General features: G+C 42.6%; 2 protein-coding genes across 2 annotated transcripts in view; one reads left to right on the top strand and one right to left on the bottom strand.

Moving 5' to 3' along the window:
- The window catches only part of GLT8D2 (glycosyltransferase 8 domain containing 2), a 29,969-nt gene extending 24,183 nt beyond the window's left edge, over nucleotides 1–5,786 (bottom strand). The window contains exons 1-2 of the mRNA XM_060245595.1: nucleotides 5,120–5,786; nucleotides 246–288 (exon numbers count right to left, since the gene is read on the bottom strand). Of these exons, the coding sequence (XP_060101578.1) occupies nucleotides 246–264 (19 nt within the window). The 5' untranslated portion in view covers nucleotides 265–288; nucleotides 5,120–5,786. The remainder of the gene's footprint in view (nucleotides 1–245; nucleotides 289–5,119) is intronic.
- Nucleotides 5,787–8,251: 2,465 nt separating this feature from the next.
- The window catches only part of HCFC2 (host cell factor C2), a 39,628-nt gene continuing 32,527 nt past the window's right edge, over nucleotides 8,252–15,352 (top strand). Inside the window, exon 1 of the mRNA XM_060245589.1 lies at nucleotides 8,252–8,454. Coding sequence (XP_060101572.1) covers nucleotides 8,289–8,454 — 166 coding nt within the window. The 5' untranslated portion in view covers nucleotides 8,252–8,288. The remainder of the gene's footprint in view (nucleotides 8,455–15,352) is intronic.

Here is a 15,352-nt window from a genome sequence, read left to right as displayed (position 1 = left end):
GGGCTGATCTCCAAGGAGGTGGGGCCCTGAGTAGGCTTCAAATCAATGCTGGAGCAATGGTTACCAGTTATTCTGTTTTTGAGTTATTTCCTATGGTGGCCTGTCTTGTCAAAATCTAAAACTCATCTATGGCTGGGACTGCGGGTACTCCACAGCCTTACCTGCCTGTTCCCTTCTGTGGGTATCACTTGCAAACAGAGAAACTAATTATTTAAATTAGCATTTTAGCCTTGAAGATTTCTTACTTTTTCGGAGTAAAGCCATGTGTCCCTTTTGGAGGGCTGCAACCTGTTACTGAAAGAATGAAAGACAGGGAGAGGAAAGTTAAAACATGATCAAAAGTAGGCATACCTTATCTGGACTTAGTGTTTCAGAGACCTAGATGTTGACATCAGATGTTGCTTTTTACTTGGAGGGGAAACATCCCCAATCTATCTAATAGAGATTAGAAATGTATAATGCATTTCCAACAGTAAGCATCCTCAGGGAAATTTTTTAAGTATTCTAATGTAACACTTGCTCCTGTTCCTCCTCACAGTGCTACAGCTCTCAGCGTCCAAAGTGATCTACCTTCATGAGGCATAAGAAAGAGGGGGAATATGTGGTACTGTCATTAAATATAGTAGTGATACCTACTATCTTAGATGACTTTAAAAAGAGATTAAACAAAATCATGCAGGATAGGTCCACCAATAGCTATTGATCAGGATGGTGAAATGTGACAGTGCTTTGTCTTGATGTACTTGTAACCTGAAACAGATTCAATTCAATCTTGACTTGAGCTATATCAGAAGTTCTTATTTTAATCTCATTTGAGTGAGCCAGGAACAATATATGTACACCCAGATACAACTTGCTCTGGAGTTTTGAGCACCACCAGACCTACTTCCCCTTGACAGTTATGCACAGCCAAGGTTATCCCCCATCTGCCACAGAGGCCACTTCAATCCGTATCAACCTGCCTGAGCGGTCAAATCCATGCATGGTGCTCTCTCCTGACAGGAACATCATGGACAGCACACTTTCTACCTGTGCTGCAGCAGCTACCTATGCTGGCTTCTGGTTGAGTACTGAGTTAGATTCAAGGTTTTGGTTATGACCTTTAAGGCCTTGAGCAGTCTGGGACTGATGTATCTACGGGACCGCCTCCTCCCTGGAAGAGTACTATGTCCCTGAAAGAGCACTATGCTACACTAGTTGAAACCTACTGGTGATCGCCAGCCCTAAAGAGGTCCAGCTGTCCTCAACGAGGGCCAGGACTTTCTCAGACCTGGCCCTGACCTAGTGGAACTCTCTGCTGGAAGACACCAGGGTCCTCCGGGATCTTTTACAATTCCACAGGGCCTGTAAAGCAGAGGTGTTCCACCAGGCTTCTGCTTGAGGACAGTGATGATTGCCAGGCTGGCAGCCCCCTCTGCTCCCAATGCCTAGAAAGCAGAACTATAGCACATTATAAAGAATGTCCACTGGGTTGCAACTCTTTTTAATTAACTGGTTTTATTGGTTTTATGTGTATTTCTTGTTGTACATTGCCTAGAGCCCGACATTGGCTGGGATGAGGCAATTCAATAATAATGAGGAGGAGGAGAAGCCGCCTTAGCTGAAGTTAGGTGGGCAGAGATCTATGAGAGGGCTTATTCAGCTGCCATTCCCAGACTGCAGGGGAGGGATGGTGGCTCAGTGGTAGAGCATCTGCTTGGGAAGCAGAAGGTCCCGGGTTCAATCCCTGGCATCTCCAAAAAAGGGTCCAGGCAAATAGGTGTGGAAAACCTCAGCTTGAGACCCTGGAGAGCCGCTGCCAGTCTGAGAAGACAATACTGACTTTCATGGACCAAGGGTCTGATTCAGTATAAGGCAGCTTCATATGTTCATATGAATATTCTCCTCCTAAAGCAGAAAAGAGTACTGCTGCCCATCCAGGCCTTCTGAGTTAGATTAACCACTGGATTCTGTGCAGCTCCATAGTAGCAGAAAGAAAGGAAAACCTACTCTAAGTAAGCTGCAAGAGAATTTCAAAAGACATTTCCCTATCAAAGCATGTCTATAGGGACTACAGAGGACTTCCAAGTCTCTTCTCTGCAGGATTTCAACTGGGATCTCACAAGAGTTTGTTATTCTGAATTGAAAAGTTTTACAATCATATTTTTAATTTATTCACATAGAAGATAGTGAGATGTTAAATATTTTATGAACTAAGGTTGTTATCTGAGATAAAGATAATTCTATTCTAGTCATTACAGAAGGTGTTGAAGGTGGGACAGCAAGAAGCCTGTGTGTAAATTTATTTTGGGAAATTTCTAAAGTATGAAGATTTCCAGAAGCCCATACTGGTGCTCCATACAGAAGCTGGGGTAATAACTGCATTTTGTAGATTTCTACAGCTGGACGTATCAAGCATCCACCTCTTCTCCTATAAAATCGCAATTGCCCCACAGCAGCTTTTTTGAGATTACGCCTAGCATAGTCAGTATGAGAGGTCCAAGAGGCTGACTGATGGAACAGCACACCTAAATATTTAAAAAAGGGAACCTGTTCTAGTGGTTTCTCATCTCATATATGTTGCATATAGTTGGCATTAGAAGGCAGTCAGAAAAAAGTCACAGATACGTTAATAGTTACTAGCCATGAGCCTCCACACAGTAATGTGGAGGTTCTATTAGTAACTCACTGCATACTAGTGCTGAATGGAAACAACAGTGAAAGGTTTTGGCCTTTGTGTTGCTGCCATAGTTCTGCTTGGGGCATCTGGTTGTTTAAACTGTTTTAAATTGTTTATTTTAATGTTTAATTTAACTGTTTTTATTATTATTCTGTTGTGTTTGTGAGCCGTCCTGAGCCTGCTTCAGTGTGGAGGGCAAGATATAAATCAAATAAACTAACTAACTGGTTGGCTACTGTGTGAAACAGGGTGCAGGACTAAGTGGTCTGATCCACCACAGTTGCTCCTCTGTTCTTAACAAATAGATTCATCAGTATTGCAATGGCCCCATTAATACATATATGGTGTGATCCTATGTATGTTTACTCATGATTTATTTATTTACTTATTTCATTTATATATTGCCTCTCTCCCCAATGGGGACTTCAAGTGACTTACATCTAGGGATGCCAGCTCCAGATGAGCCCTTGGGATCCCCCGGAATTACAGTTCATCTTCAGTCTACAAGGATCAGTTTCCCTGGAGAAGATGGATGTTTTGGAGGGTGGATTCTTTGTCACTGTACTACACTGAGGTCCTTGTCCTCTCCAGGCTCCATCCCCAAATATCTAGGAGTTTCCCAACCTGGATTTTACAACACCACTCCACCTATCCCCTGCTAGCTGGGATGACCTGGCAATCCTACTTACATCTTTCTCTTCCCCTCCTTGTCTTTACAACAACCCTCTGGTTAGGCTGAGAGATTGTAACTGGTCCAAGGTCACCTAGCAAACTTCTCACAGCTCCTAGCTGGGATATTAACCAGTAAACCACAGTAGTAGTCCTACCATTCAATGGGACTTACTTCCAGGTAAGTGTCCACAGGATTGTAGCATAATTTACTGAATCAGTCTGGAAAAGTATCATTTAAAGCAGGGGTGTCAAACATGTGGCCCCAGGGCCAGATCAGGCCCCCAGAGGGCTCCCATCAGACCTGCGAGCAACTCACTGCCATTTGCTTCCTTCTCTTTCTCTTGCTTCCTTCTCCATCACAGATTGCTTTGCCAAGCTTGCTCCATTGCACAGGAGCTACAGAGCAATGCCTCTATTTTCTCCATTGGCTGACCAGCACATGAAGCACAAAAGCTTGTACTGTCCAGCCATTTCATGTTTTCTACTGGATCTTAGGCTCAAAGCATTGACCATGAGATTTCTGTAATGAATATCAGTAATGAAAAGTAGGTTTGCAACTTACAGACATACACCTGAACAACACCTGAGCAGCTACTCAAGATTGCTACAGCACAACTATAATCTACTTTCAGATAATTTAAAAATAGATCAGATCAGAGTAATATGAATTGAGTGGAAGCATATTGTGCTCAATAAGATAAGTAACTATTGGGAGCCAATAAATATTTACTTATTTACTTATTGCACAAATGTATCACAATATTTCCCAGGGTCAGTTGAGAAATATTGATTTACTATCTTACCTAATATAAAGCTGAAAGCATAATTGCAGTCATGAACTTTTTAAAATATTATACTGTTTTATATGAAATATTATGTTAGTGACAATTACCTGTAATAAGATTGTTGCTTGGTTGTTTTATATTTGAATGTAGAATGCAGAATTCTGTTTATTAACAAACTACTAGTTTAATTTAAAAAGAAAAAAAATGCTGCAGCACATTGTCTTCAGATTTTGATGCAATTCAGAGCAAGAGGTGTCAGTTATCGGAGACTGTTAAACAAACAAAATATTGCAAGAGTGCTAATCTTTTAAGCATGTTTTATTTTGAGTGGTTTTTTTTAACTCCTTAATTGTGTTTGTCTGCATAAAGTTTGTATCTCTGCTACTTGGCATCACATGGCCTGGCCCAACAACATCTAATTTATGTCAGATCTGGCCCTCATAACAAATGAGTTCGACACCCCTGCTTTAAGGATATTATTCTCAGACTTTCCACACACAAAGAATCTTTACATTGTTGAAAGGGCTCTATTTTAGAAGCCTCTTTTTCCAGCGTGGTCCATATGTACTTCCCATTTTAAAGCACAGAAATTCAAAGCAATCTTTTTACAAGTAAATAAAACCGTTCTATCCCCATTCACCAGGGCCCCAAACCACACTTGGTCTCACATTTACCATGTAAAATGTACCATATGCTTTCCTTCATAACAGTCACACCCATGTAATTTGCACCAGATCATAAACTCTAGAATCCAAACCAGCACAAAGGTCTTGTTTTTGGTTCAATACATGAAAATTCTGTAAGATCAAGGTTGGAGTCTCATTTTTCAAAAATGAGATCGTATCTGCTCATAACTCTGTAAAGGCATTTACTAAAACTCTTGGAAGTTTGTCACTGAATACTTACTCTATCCAGCCACGGTGAAGGGTCCTATAACAAAATGAAAGGGCGCAGCAACAGGAGTGAAAAAGGAAACGGACTGGGTTCCTGTAGAATGTCTTACCTGTTAAATGCAGTACAGCAATCAAGATGTCTTTCTCCAGAACAATAACTGGAAGGCAGTTGCTCTTGGTTGCTGGATGGTCCAGGACAAAAAAGAAAATCATGCCCAAACTGGATCTCTTGTGAGATCCCTGTTGAAATCCTGCACAGAAGAGACTTGGAAGTCCTCTGTAGTCCCTATAGACATGTTTTGATAGGGAAATGTCTTTGAAATTCTCTTGCAGTTTACTTAGAGTAGGTTTTCCTTCCTTTCTGCTACTATGGAGCTGCACAGAATCCAGACATTGCTTGGTGGAGTGAGAGAGCCACACAAAACTGCTTCCAGATGTGCTGAACGACACAGCTCCAGATTTGGCTAACTTTCCTCCCCCTCCAGCTGATCCTCATCCGAGAGAAAATTCCAGAGGGGGGAAAAAGCTCTTCCAGAAGAAACCTCAAAAACAGTTCTGAGCTCAGATTACAGTTTTGCTTAAATATTTGTTTTTAGCTGCCTTGAACATGGCAGGGCCTATCAGTTTACAAGTATTTTTAAAACATGAACAATGGACAGGGCAATGAATACTGCATGATATTTACTTATTGTTAATGAAATAAAAACCCCAGGGATTCTTTGTTTGGGAAACTAACAAAAATGTAAATGCCCTTTTGGAAAACATATCTCAAACGACAGTAGAAATGTTTATAAATGTACATAAGAAACAATGAATACACTAGATACATTAAGTGGTCCCCAACCTTTTCCAGCCTGTGGGTACCTTTGGAATTTTACATGGAGGGAGGAGTGGGCACAATCACAAAATGGCTGCGACAGAAGATGGAGCCAAGCACAAAATGTTAGGGAATGAGGTTATATATAATACTAATAGTACAGGGGTGGCCAACAGTAGTTCTCTAGATGGTTTTTTTTGCCTACAACTCCCATCAGCCCCAGCCAGTATGGCCAATGGCTCGGGCTGATGGGAGTTGTAGGCAAAAAACATCTGGAGAGCTACCGGCCACCCCTGTAATAGTAGAATTATTCAACATTTTCAGGCAGAATTCAACATTTCAGGCAGAAGCTCTGGTTAACAGGATGCCTTTTAGTCTGTGCACCCAATTAGAAGCCCTGCCGGGCAAAAGCTCCACTTAACCCTACCCACTTTCTAAAGCATTTGTCAGGCACCAGGAAAAGTGTCCACAGGCGCCATGGCACCCATGGGGATCCCTGCATTAAGCTTTTTTCAACAGGGATGTAACATCAAGTGGAGGAAGGGCCAGCCTTGGTGCATCTATCTCAATCTTCTTGCATTTTCCTGTATTACTATCTAACACATACACAGGATGAAATTATCCCTTCCAAACAGATTAACTCTCAAATCAAAATTTAACTGAGATGAGCAGCGGTATGTTTCACACATACTGACAGAACCAAGTAAACTACACTACACTAGATCACAAACAAGAGACAGCCAGGATGCTCAGAAGAAATTCATGGTGTTGCCAAGGCAAACATTCTGCAACAAATAATACCCTGATGAACATGCATTTCATGCTCACCATTCTGAAGTGAAGATATACCTTTGGAATAGCTCTGCTCCAGAGTCTGTGTTGGCTACTCTGCTGGTGCGCTGTGCATTACTTCTACTGTGCTTCTGGCCTACCTTGCCTGTGTGTATCTCAGATGGGCAACAGAAACAGGGACAAAGGAAGAACAGAGAAAGAAAACATGGTTATGAAGCTCCTTGCTTTCCTCCAACACTACCTGGATAAGAAAATGAAGTGTTATCCACCCCATCCCAGACTCGGTACTCTAAAGACTCCTTTCCTTGCAGTTGGCAGATAGCACCAAATTATTCAGGATGGTTTGTGAAGAGCTTTAAGAGGATCTCTTTAAACAGCAAATATAAAGAAGTCCAAAATTAAGACACACAGATTCAAGAAATCTAGTTTTGGGATGGGTATATACAGAAAGAATTTGAACTGGCAGTGACTGCCTGAGAATGAAATTTTAGTGTTGTGGCTGATGAAAATAGCGACAACATAACAACAGCATTACAATGACCTTCTATGCTAAAGGAATGACAGTAAATAACTGTTCCCATGAGCATCTGGATGCAACCAAATGCCTCCCAGCAGCCTTTCTGTCACTCCTTTTCAAAAAGGATATTCATCCAAAGGGGGAAGAAAAAGGCAACCAAAATAATGAAGGGATTAGAGCACCTTCTTCAAGGGGGAAAAGCCAGAGTTCAGGCTTTCTTTGGGGGGGGGGGATAAGCAAGGGAGTGAACAGTTCTCCCCTCCCATAACACTAGAATTCAGAAGCCCCCAAAGAAAGTTCTTCTTCACATTATATATATACTAGCCTTACAGAACTCAATGCTAAATCGTGTAGGAATGAAGCACGAGTCAAGTAGTACCTTTAAGATTTAAAGGCCTTAAAGGTGCTGTGCTTTCCGTGGGCACCAACAGGGGGGGGCGCCAAATTGGGTATGGAGCCCATTGCATTCTATGGGAGCATAAGATAGGATGGCCCATAAGGGGGTGCAATTTTTTTAATTTTGCCCCCCCCCCCCTCAAGAAACATGTAGATCCGGTCCTGCCCTCCTTTGGGGCATTCCAAGGCCCCCTTGGGAAACTGCACAGGTTCAGAAGCACTCGACTCAAAGGGACTAGCAGTGAGGGGGGAACAAAATTAAAGACGACACAACCCTGCAAGGTGCGAGCTCGTGACATCTGCAAGGTTCTCCTAGACCAGGGGTGGCCAAACTTGCTTCAAGTAAGAGCCACACAGAATAAATATCAGATATTTGAGAGCCACAAGACATGAACGTCAGATGTTTGAGAGAAGGAAGGAAGGAAATAGATGAAGGAGGGAGATAGAGAGGTGGAAAGAAAGCAACTTTAACTTTAAATGCATTCTCCAAGCCGCCGGCCAACGTGGCTGGTGAGGGCTTCGAGAGCCACACAATATGTCTGAAAGAGCCATATGTGGCTCCCGGGCCACAGTTTGGGCACCCTTGTCCTAGACTGCGAACGAGGCGGCGGCGGCAGCACTATTCATTGCTTATTATATATCTTTCAAGCCCCTCAGCGGCGGCTTCCATCCTGGGGCGCTTTCCCGGGCGAAGCTGGCTCCAGCGGCCGCCTGGGCTCCCTCCCGCCGCGGTGCATTGTGGTAGCGGGGGGGAAAGATGGCGGCGGGCGCCGCTGCCCTCAGTTGGCGGCGCGTTTCTTCCTTCACGGGGCCGGTTCCCCGCTCGCGGCACGGACATCGCGCCGTGGCCATCCGCGAGCTGGTTATCATCTTCGGCGGCGGCAACGAAGGCATCGCTGACGAGCTGCATGTCTACAACACCGGTACGGAGGAGGGCGAGACCGGAGGGATGGGATGGAAGGGGTCGGGTGGTTGAGCAGGGGCGCTGCCCGCTTCGGGCGTCCTCTGGAAGGTGCCAGCCTCGCCGCCTCGGGATGCCGCGGGCCTTAGGGGTCCTGCTTGCAGGTGGCCCCGGGGAGAGGGGGGGGCAGGGCTGGAGGAGTGAGCGGGGCTATTCTGTTCTCCTGCGTGTCTCAGGCGGGGGCTTCGGAGGTGCAGGTTGGCTTTGGGGCGAGAGTGGGAGACAATTTTTTCAACACCGCCCCCCCCCCCCCCGGCTCCGTCCTTGAAGACAGCCCGGTTAGTCTGGTTGTGCCGAAGGTGGGTGGATGGCATGGCAGCACTGTGTGTTTGTTTTGCCCCTTCGCGGGGGACGCCGCGAACAGCGTCCTGGTAGCCTTCTCGTCCTCCTCAGTGCCCTTCCTACTGCCCGAGGTGAACCCGGGCAAGACAGGCGGAGGAGATAAGGCGTCGGGCGGTGAAGAGGGTGGCTGGTCAAAAGGAGGACGGGGTAGTTCCCCCCCCCCCACCCCCGTCGAGATGCTTGGCAGGTGTTAACCCTATGGGGTTGGAATGGTGACATGATAAGAGGTTTACAAGATTATTCATGATAGAGAAGTACTTTTCTTCCTTTCTCACAATAGGAGAACTGGTGGACAGGTAATGGGGTTAGAACTGATAAAAGGAAGTACTTCTTCACCCAAAGGGTGATTAACACATGGAATTCACTGCCACAGGAGGTGGTGGCAGCTACAAGCATAGACAGCTTAAAGAGGGGATTGGATAAGCATATGGAGTAGAGGTCCATCAGTGGCTATTAGCCACAGCTTATCGTTGGAACTCTGTCTGGGCAGTGATGTTTTGTATTCTTGGTGCTTGAAGGGGGGACAACGGGGGGGGGGGGGAGGGCTTCTAGTGTCCTGGCCCCAATGATGGACCTCCTGATGGCGCCTGGTTTTTTGGGGCCACTGTGTGACACAGAGTGTTGGACTGGATGGGCCATAGGTCTGATCCAACATGACTTCTTTTATGTCAATGACAAGAGGCTTCGGTCCTATATCTGGCTGTGCAGTCCTACTGGCACCTTAAGAGATTTTCGTTGGAAGGCTGGGATCTGAAGTGGACACATAACAGGGTTTTTGTTCCCTCCACTCCTTAGGTGAAGTGGAGCACGCTTCCCGCTTTCCTTCTGACTTACATCCCTGCTGATGTGGGAGGTGCAGTTCTGTTTCAGTCTCCTCTATATGCGTGTGAATTTGAAATCCAGTGGTTTTTTGTATTGGTGCCTCAGTGATCAGAAATAAGTTCAGCTACTTTACTATTAGAGCAGGGATCCCCTGACGCTTCTGGAATTCTGACACTGTGGTGAGAGCAACAGCAGAATGCTTGGTGCCAACCACAAAATGTTAGGGAGCAAGGTTATGCGTAACTCTAGTAGTAATACTTCAGGCTCTGTTAACAGGATACCTTTTAATCTGCATAGTCAATCAGAAGCTCTGCTGGGCAAAAGCCTCACTTAGCCCCACCCACAGGTGGCAACAGTGACCAGGGATGCCTGGCCAGGTGAACCAGCCGTGGCTTTTCTTGGATGGATAAGATCTTGCCACTGTGGTGCATGTCCTGGTTACATCTAGATTGGATTGCTGTAATGTGTTCTACATGGGGCTGCCCTTGAAGACTGTGTGGAAGCTACAGTTGGTACAGAATGGTGTAACCAAAGTGTTAACTGGAGTGAGTTGTAGGGACCATATCACTCCATTCTTGTTCCACTTCACATTGACTTCCAGTTTGCTTCCGGTCTCAGTATCGGTTGCTGGTATTGACCTTTAAAGCCCCGTATTTATTTATTTATAATTTAAATTTATAGACTGCCCTACCCCTGAATACACATAGATCCGGGTGGTGAACAACATGAAAATACAAACATTCATAGATGATAAAACAATTTAAATAATACAGAGATAAAAACAGTCTCAGATGGTGTTAACACTTCTAATTCCAGTTATGTCACTGTCCTATGTGAAGGTTGAAAACAGGAAGAAAAGAGAGGGGAGAGGAGGGAGTGCCAGTAAGATAGCCTGGAACCAACAAACCTTAAGGACTGCCTTCTCCCATGCAAAACTACCTGTTTGCTTCAGTCATTCTCAGAGGCTAGATGAGTGGCATCTAATACAGGGTCTTCGTTGTGGCATCAAAGCTTTGGAACTCCCTTGCTGAAAAGATTTGTCTGTCTCTGTCTATCAATGTCTTTTGCCAGTAGGTGAAGACTTTTTTGTTTCATATGGCATATCCCCAATTACGGCTATTGGCCCTCCTTCTAGTGTTGTTGAATTTAAAACAATTTTATTGGTAACATATGGTAATAAATCTATTTCTTACATCTTAACTTATTTTATCTATTACTTTCTACCCACCCCTCCCCCCGTTACTTGACCCCTGCCGGTGTTATTTACTTAAAATGCTAATATTTAAAGGAACCCTTAACTATTAAAACAAAAATTTATATTCTTCTTCTTTCTAAAACTTAATCATTATAAAAAATTGTCCAATGTCCTTTTATTTTCTACTTTTTTCCCTACATATCTTCTAAACTTTTTCCACTCCGTCTTAAAAATTTCTAAATCATAGTCTCTTAATATTCTTGTTAATTTGTCCATTTCACTCCATGTCATAACTTTTATAAGCCAATCCCATTTCTCTGGTATTTTTTCTTGCTTCCACAATTGCGCATATAATGTCCTAGCTGCTGAAAGCAAGTATCAAATTACAGTTCTATCTTCTTTTGGAATTTTCCCATTTGTAATCCCAACAGAAAAGTCTCTGCAACTTTCTTAAATTCATATCCCAAAATCTTAGAAATTTCTTGCTGAATCATCTGCCAATACTTTTTTGCCCTTTCACAAGTCCACCACATATGGTAGAAAGAACCTTCATGTTTTTTACATTTCCAACATCTATCTGGCATCTTATTGGTCATCTTTGCCAATTTTTTAGGAGTCATACACCATCTATACATCATTTTAAAACAGTTCTCTTTAATACTATGACACATCCAAAGCTTTATAGAGTTCTTCCACAAGTATTCCCAAGTTTACATCTGTATTTCTTTATTTACATTAATTGCCCATTTAATCATATGAGATTTCACTACTTCATCCTCCGTAGACCAATTTAAAAGTAATTTATATATTTTTGAAATTAATTTTTCATTGTCTCCAAGCAGAACTTTTCCCATTTCTGTTTGCTCTTTTCTTATTCCTTCAGTTTTAATATCATTTTCCACAAAGCTTTTTATTTGTTGCATTTGGAACCAATCATATTTATTATTCAGCTCTTCAGCAGTTTTCAATTCTATTTTACCACTTTGTATTTTTAATAATTGCTTATATGACAACCACTTTTCGTCACCTATCTCAGCCGTTATTTTTATTACTTCAGCTGCCACTATCCATAACGGTCTTCTCTCATCTCCACATTTCTTATATTTCATCCATGTATTTAGCAAATTATTTCTTATATAATGGTGAGAGGAAAAAATCGTCCATCTTCTTTTTTCCATAATACAAATACGCGTGCCAGCCAAATTTATTTCCGTGACCTTCCAGCACTAAGAGTTTTTTCTTTAACAGCGTTATCCATTCTTTTATCCACACTAAACAAACTGCTTCCTGATATAATTTTAAATTTGGTAGTTGAAATCCACCTTTCTCTTTTGCATCTGTCAAAATTTTCATTTTGATCCTTGGTTTCTTCCCAGCCCACACAAATTCTGAAATTTTTCTTCGCCATTTATCATATTGTTTACTATCTTTCATAATGGGAATAGTTTGAAACAAATACATTATTCTTGGTAGAATATTCATTTTAATTGCAGCTATTCTACCCAGCAATGACAAATTAAGTTTATTCCATTTTAACATATCTTCATCCATTTTACGCCATAGCTTCTCATAATTATTTTTAAACAGATCAATATTCTTCATTGTTATTTCCACACTGGAATACTTTACCTTGGAGGTAACTTCACAGCCCATTAGTCTCTGTAATTCTTGTTGCTTATTTATTTGCATATTTTTACATAAAAGTTTTGATTTTTCTTTATTAATACAAAATCCCACCAACTCCCCATATTCTTGTATTTTAGTTAACAACAAAGGTGTGGCTTGTATGGGGTTTTCATTTATAAACATATCATCTGCAAATGCTCTGTATTTGTAAGTAAATCCTTTTATTTTTAATCCTTCTATTTCTTTATCTTCTTGAATCTGCATCAGCCCTCCTTCTAGTGTTGTTGATGTGTTTTAAATTGAATTTTATATTTTAACTGTATTCGATGTTTTATATACATTTTATATTTTTATATGTATATATGAATTTTATATTTTAACTGTATTTTAATTTTTTTATGTTCATCTCCTTGTGGACTCTAGATGGAAAGATGGCATATAAATGTTTTAAATAAATAAAAACACTTGGTGGACTTCAAAAAATGTGTCAGTGGGTTCCATTGCAGCCACAGACAACCATATTGGGGATTCCTTTATTAGTGGAAGTGATGATGTCAAGCAGAAGTACCAAAAAAGGTTTTGTGGGGTGATAACAGATGGGCATTTAGGGGGAGATTGGAGGCGTCCCAGATTGGGCTGGCTCAAAAAGAGCTGGCCCCAAGCCTCCACATGCTCCCTGGCAAGGAGGCCCTGTCCCATCTACGAGATGGCTTGGCGTGATCAGACAGGGAGGGGCGCCCCAGAAGCTGGACTCTTCCCTCCCCCCCCCCCCCCCCAGCAAGTTAAGTGCTCATGTGCTCAAGCACTCCGGACAGTTTTTAAGAAAAAAAAATGGAAGTGGCTTGGAGCAGCTTGGCAGTTTCACACCACCAAGGTGCCTCGCTTGCACACTTCTGTGTCCAGATGCTGAGGAGGTGACTGGTGTGCGGCTCAAAAATTTGCTACCACTGACAGTGGTGGCTTTTTGAGCTGCTCTGTGGACACTGGAGGACAGGGTGAGTGCGGGTTGGGGCTGGGCAGCAGACGTTAGCGTTTGTAAGGATTTTTTGGGTCGGTTTTTTGAATTTTACCACCCTCTGTGGCACAGAGTGGTAAAGCTGCAGTACTATAGTTGGAGCCCTCTGCTCATGACCTGAGTTCGATCCCAGCGAAAGCTGGTTCAGGTAGCCAGCTCCAGGTTGACTCAGCCTTCCATCCTTCCAAGGTCGGTAAAATGAGGACCTAGCTTGCTGGGGGGAAAGTGTAGATGACTGGGGAAGGCAATGGCAAAACACCCCATAAAAAGTCTGCTGTGAAAACGTTGTGAAAGCAACATCACCCCAGAGTCGGAAACAACTGGTGCTTGCACAGGGGACCTTTCCTTTCCTTTTCCTTCAGATGTATCTGAGTCAGACTCTACACCAGCAGAGTCACTTTTGGTATGAGAGACCTACCGTCTTGGAGCAGTTAGAGTATGACTTTGGTATGTCAGGAATTGCTCTGTGCTGATCTGGTAGATGGCAAATTGTCATTGGGAGAGTTTTTTGAAGAGTTCTGTAGGCTTTGTGGAGGGGGGATGGTCCTCTTTGTATTATGTAATTATCATGTCACCATTTTGAATGGGATCATCCATTGTTTTGGAGGTAAGCTTCATCGTTGTGCTTATGAGACCCAGCTGCATGGCAGCTAAGCATCCCAACAGTGTTGTCTCAGGACAGCATTCAAGTGCATGCGGCTAAACAAGGTAAAAAGGAATGCAGGCAAGACTGACGCATTGTTGACTAGGGGAGCTGATGTTCTGGACAGAACAGAGTTGACTGTGATTAATGGGGTTTAATTATTTCTATAAGGTTAAAAATGTCAGTAGTGTTCTGTTTTTTGACATGAAGGTTTGCAGAACTGCTTAGGAGTTTTTATCACTTATAGTAAATTAACAAAGTCCTTTCTTCTAGATTGTACTGATCTAGCCACATTAACCCATGATTCTCTGTAACACAATGTGGGGCTGCCCTCGAAGGTAATTCAGCAACTTCAGTTTGTGCAAAACATTGTGGTTCATTTGCTAACTGGTGTGGAATGTCTCGACCATATAACAAAGGTCTTGGAAAACTCACATTGGTTTCATTTTTGCTCCTCGCTCTGTTTGAAGTGCTGATTCATTCCTATACAGTTTTTTGTGGCCAAGGACCGACATGCTTCAGCCCACGTTCCAACTTAAGTCTGCTAATCACTTTCTCCAGATTTTGCCTTGTGTCCATTAGGTATGCACCTTCTCAGTAACTGCTGCTGTTCTTTTGAGCAGGCTGCTAGAAGAAGTCCATACTTGCTTTCCAAATACAATTTAAAGTAGTTTTGTTTCAGAGGGCATCTTTCTCTGGGGTAGTAATCTCTGGGAGTTGATATTTGGTGACTGGGGTTTTTTTTTGGTTGTGTGTTTTATTTGTTCTTAAAGTGTTAAATGATAAGAACCTGGTAGTGTTAACCCATCCAGATGTAGGAGGTGGTGTAAATATTGTTTTAGTGACATAAACTAAGAAGACCAATTATTTATTTTGGCATAAGTTTTTGCAGACAAGTGCCTACTGAATCACAAGCTCTTAGCCACAAAAGGTTGTGTTATAATGAATTGGCTTGAGATAATTTTTGCTTATTTCACAACAGGAAAAAAGGCTATCTCTGATAAATTTTGTGTGTTTTTTCTGTAACAAATCAAAAGTGCAATCCTATGCAGAGACAATCCAGTCTGAGAATCAGTGATCTCAGTGGTCTTAAACTGAAAGGATTGCACTGTGACACAGCTAACCTGGAATTTGTTGTGAACTGTAAAGGCTGAATTCAGGGCTGTACATAATGTTCTATGAAAGGATAGCTGTCAAAGCCATCCTTCTTCCTACTC

This window comes from Heteronotia binoei, chromosome 8, assembly GCF_032191835.1.
Source record: "Heteronotia binoei isolate CCM8104 ecotype False Entrance Well chromosome 8, APGP_CSIRO_Hbin_v1, whole genome shotgun sequence".
Classification (NCBI taxonomy): Eukaryota; Metazoa; Chordata; class Lepidosauria; order Squamata; family Gekkonidae; genus Heteronotia; species Heteronotia binoei.
Note: the sequence above shows the minus strand (reverse complement) of the source record. Positions and strands in the feature narration are given on the sequence as shown.